Here is a 4,792-nt window from a genome sequence, read left to right as displayed (position 1 = left end):
TGCTGAACACAAAGTGCTTGACTCTTATGCCAAAAGGGAATAGAATCAAAACTGATTGATTGGTACTTGTTGAAATTAATGGTAGAATCGATCACCTTCCTCAAGCATATCACATATCTGCACAATCGTTCACCAGAGTACTGTCGACTAGCTTTAACAAGAGGTAAAATTGAAGCGAAACAAAAGAGTTCTTGGAAGACGATAAAGATCATGAATTTGTGGGATATCATATTGTATACCAAACATTCTTGATCCCAGCCAGATGAATTTATGCTTCAATTGATCAAGAGTTTGATTTTGAAAGAATTCCAAAGTTCATCCACGTCCTTTTTAGTCAGTACTATTGAATTGCTTCGATTAGTACTGGTCGCTGAATGACTAAGACCCAACACCAAGAGATTAGGCCATGTATTGGTAGACAAAAAATGCTTCACCGTGTCCCATTGATTATTGTACAATTTACGACGGTATTGAATCAGCTCTAGATCTTTACAGCCCTTAAAGCTGGTAAGGAGACCAAAGCCGGCGCCGCCATCTAGGACGAGGTGTTTAAGAGCCGGAAGATCAGTCGAATCATTGACATGTGATTTGTCTTGGCAGCGATCAAGATAAATCGTGAGTCGAGTCAGAAAGGGGGCAGAACCGCTGAGTATTTTTTGAACCATGCCAGCTGTTAATCCGGTACAAGAGGAAAGCTCAAGAGTTGTAAGCCGTTGAGGCCAAGAGTTTAAGGTCCAAGTTTGATCTTTGCAAGTGACATTCTCGCGACGTAATTTGCGAAGGTTCTGATGCTGGGCCAGGTTCCATCCCAAAGATTCTTCTGTGGATGCTTCTGCACCAAATTCGAAGGCATTGAGTCCCAATGATACAAGAGACGGCAGCTTTTTGAGAAGATCAATCACATATGCACCTGGAAGACTTGCGTATGCGTAGTCCATTAATGCTAAATGTTGAAGTTGAGGAAGAAGTGAAAGTAGACCCTTCAAGCGGACCGTGATGGCAGTAAACAAATCTGCTTGATCTACAACTTCTGTGATATTTATTTCGACCGAATTTATAGAAGGACATGCTCTAAAAATCTTCTCAATGTTTACCAGTCCGATTCCGTTTCTTATCACGTGGCGGATATTACCGTATGGATCTGTATTATCGTGAATACTCCTTTCCAACTCCGAAAGCTCTTTATCTTCAAGGGTCAAATCTTCTAATTCAAATGCGAAAGATTTGACTAGTTGTCCGTGCCTCAACAGTATACCCTCTGTCCAAAGTGACATGTGAGCAGGAAGGGCGCTCGGAAATTGAAGGTGCTGACAGTTTCATTAGACAAGGTCGAATAAGCACACTTAAGTTTCAAGGTACGTAGATCAAAGCTGGAATGCATGCAAGAAATGGCTTTACCTGCCACAACTTGGGAAGACAAAGCCTGTAAAACTTTCGATTGACCACCGCCAAGGTTTGAAAGGTATCAAGAATTGGTGGACCACCGTGATCCGAGTATACTTGATGATCATGATCTTTCTGCAGGATCTGTGACATACGCTCCTGTTTTCTTTCCGTGAGTTGGGATTTCTCGTCAAAGGACTGGTGGTAAACTATGTTCACAATGTTTTCTAAAACTTCTTCTGGAACATCGGCCCGAGCCAAGATACTTTGGGATGAAGGATTTGATCGGAATCGACCGGCCAAGAATTGGAAGACATCTCCAGCAGACCCATCGATGTTAAGATCCTGTTGAAGTTGTTCGTCAATTGACCAGAATATAAGAGTGAGAACTGCCCGGTTGAATTTGGGATCGTGTTTGTGTAACTCGTCTAGGAGGTAGACAGATGACCCAGTGAGAACGCCTATCATGACCTTTAGATGCTTTTCCCATACACTGAAGTTTTCGCCAGTTTGCTTTAACTGGGGGATACATTTTGCAATGTCATGAAGTCTGTATACAAACTCTGGACTACAATACGTCTCGGTTGCGATCCCAGGTTGTTTATGATTGTACCAATATCGAGCGTCCATAACGTTGATTTGCACGATTGAATATTTGATGATTTTGAGACGAAGATGAGTGTTGATAGCAAACGAGAATAAGATTGAGAGTGTTCCCCAAACCTGCGACGGTACACACCAGTCCATTTCAGGCGAGGGCGCGAAAGTTGCAGGAATATGGGGTGTCTCAGGTTGTGGGCGCGGCGCAAAAAACGCGCTTCGACGCGCCTTTTTAAGGGCGCGCCTAGGTGTCAAAGAAATCGGCAAAATCGGGGTCGGCGCGCCATTCAAAAAACGCACCAGATCTTTGAAGTTCAACTTCTATGTCCTGTCACCAATATTGGAGACTTGGATCCTTGCTGTGAGCTTTGAAGACAGCTCTTTTTAGCTTTTCTAACCTCCAAAAGGTAATTTGGTGGTGGTAGACAGCTCTAGCAATACAAACGTAGAATAAATGACAACGTATAAACAACATTTTGGTTGTCGGCAATTTTTTTGTAAGAAAACGCGCCGGGCGCACCAAGTGGCGCCTCGGCGTGAAAAATTACAAAAAAACACGCCTTGGCGCGCCCACAACCTGAGGGGTGTCACAGTTACCTCAACGAGGGACAGCTCATACAGAGGTTGATCTTGACAATTAGATTGGGGTAGTACAGAGGAAAATTTACATTCCCGATTCTAGAGTTGGAAAGCCTGCCTGGATCAACTCGGTATTGTGCACCGACGTTCTGCAGTCACCTTCGGCGCTGGGATCCGTCACGTTGGCGGTGCGAGGTGCAAAAACGGCGAAGGCCGGCCAGCCACAACCAATTCTTCTTAACGCACAACCCAACATGCTTTGTCCTGTCGCAGCGATACGACGGAGGTTATCATCCGCGTTAGAACCGAATGACTCTCTGTTTGGTTATTTCGAGGGCGACATACGTATCAATCTCACAAGGACGATTGTCGTTCGGCGATGTAAACAAATATGGGACGCCGAAGGACTCACCGGTCTGTCAGGCCATTCCTTCCGCGTTGGAGGCGCGTCTCTACAAAACGCACTGGGCGTAGGACATGCCGACATCCAACGGTTAGGCCGTTGGACATCCGACTGCTACCTCATTTATCTTCGAGAATATACTACTGAGGATTTATGACGTGCGACCTCCATATTCTCTTTGATTAACCGATTCCACTAAAGTACGCTGTGGGAGCTGGGTACGTCCCGTCGTCAGTGTCTTTCACACAGTGCGGGGGTTCGCGCAAGGCTCAGGCTTTGCAAAAACACTGAGTGTTGGGCTAAGCGCTAACCCCCCTTCTGTGCTTAAGTCCCCATCGTCTGCGACGCACTCTGATGTCGGTACCTTTGATTGTTGTCTCCCCTTTTAGGAAAGCTCTAGATCCTACTTTCGTTTACCGGATCTTACGGCGGTGCTCAGCCAAGTCGATAATTAACTCTCCCTAGAGGTTTCTCGATCCCTGGCTACCACCTTCCTGAGTCTTTTGTCCTAGAGACGCCAATTCATAGGCACCTCCCACCCGGACGAGGCACGAGGCAGGTTGCCCGGGTCCATGGACTAGCGGGTCCAACCCACAACGCGTCAGAGAGGATCACCTCTGGTTTAGCAGCCTGGTTGAAGGTTGGAAAGATCAACCGTCAGGCCCGTACCTGCCAAGAGGTTTTCCCCTCAGCTTTGGGAAAGATCTGACATGATCAAGCAGACACAAAGTCGAGAGGAATGTTCATATAGCACATCCGCTCGATTTCATCTTTCAGAGTTTCCTGAACTAGATCCTGTCATCTACTCCTTCCCTTTTCCTCTCATCTTTTCCATTATCCGGTTTCTCTTCTCTCAGTGTGGCTTTTGTGTCAAGTCTCTAAGACTTTCCCCCTTTTTTGTGTCCATCCCTCCCTCCCCACGAACTGCTGTCTGGTCTCCTGTAAAGTCAACCAGAGGACAGGGCTAAGCGCTAACCCCCCTTCTGTGCTTAAGTCCCCGTCGTCTGCGACACACTCTGATGTCGGTACCTTTGATTTTTGTCTCCCCTTTTAGGAAAGCTCTAGATCCTACTTTCGTTTACCGGATCTTACGGCGGTGCTCAGCCAAGTCAATAATTACCTCTCCCTAGAGGTTTCTCAATCCCTGGCTACCACCTTCCCGAGTCTTTTGTCCTAGAGACGCCAATTCATAGGCACCTCCCCCCATACATGTGACCTACTGGTTACGCGTACATCATTGTGTGAATAGTCTTTTACGTTGTATCAAAAGATAGTACTAAAATGTTTCCTATTAATTAGTAATACATGCAATATAAATTATACTATTTTGCTCTTCTTCTTAAAGCTTCTGATGAAGCTCACACGACCAAAGCCCAGCGCCAATCAAGACCCAATAAGGGAATGGACAACATTTTGGTTGTCGGCAATTTTTTTGTAAGAAAACGCACCGGGCGCACCAAGTGGCGCCTCGGCGTGAAAAATTACAAAAAAACACGCCTTGGCGCGCCCACAACCTGAGGGGTGTCACAGTTACCTCAACAAGGGACAGCTCATACAGAGGTTGATCTTGACAATTAGATTGGGGTAGTACAGAGGAAAATTTACATTCCTTCATCTGTAGTCTTTCCTCACTTGCTCACCCCACAATATTCCCTCTCAGCATCTTTTCTCTCGACCTCTGCGGACTGTCAAGGGCTTGTAGGGATTGTGCAAGGTGACATTTTGTAAAACTGGATTTAGCTCCAACTTCAACAAAGGCCTGGCAGATCCACCGCAAATCCAGACTACTTATATCTGCATATCTATAAACAGACAAGGTTTTCAAAT

At 45.8% G+C, this 4,792-nt stretch overlaps 1 protein-coding gene across 1 annotated transcript; it reads right to left on the bottom strand.

The window, feature by feature from the left end:
- Positions 1-275: 275 nt before the first annotated feature.
- MELLADRAFT_90870 (uncharacterized protein) lies at positions 276-2,130 on the bottom strand (the record flags this gene model as incomplete). The annotated part of the gene is made up of 2 exons (XM_007404945.1): positions 276-1,307; positions 1,399-2,130. The coding sequence occupies 2 exons, from the start codon at positions 2,128-2,130 to the stop codon at positions 276-278; spliced, it is 1,764 nt and encodes a 587-aa protein (XP_007405007.1).
- Positions 2,131-4,792: the final 2,662 nt, after the last annotated feature.

Source organism: Melampsora larici-populina (genome assembly GCF_000204055.1).
Source record: "Melampsora larici-populina 98AG31 unplaced genomic scaffold MELLAscaffold_3, whole genome shotgun sequence".
Classification (NCBI taxonomy): domain Eukaryota; kingdom Fungi; phylum Basidiomycota; class Pucciniomycetes; order Pucciniales; family Melampsoraceae; genus Melampsora; species Melampsora laricis-populina.
This window is presented reverse-complemented; position numbering and strand designations above follow the sequence as displayed.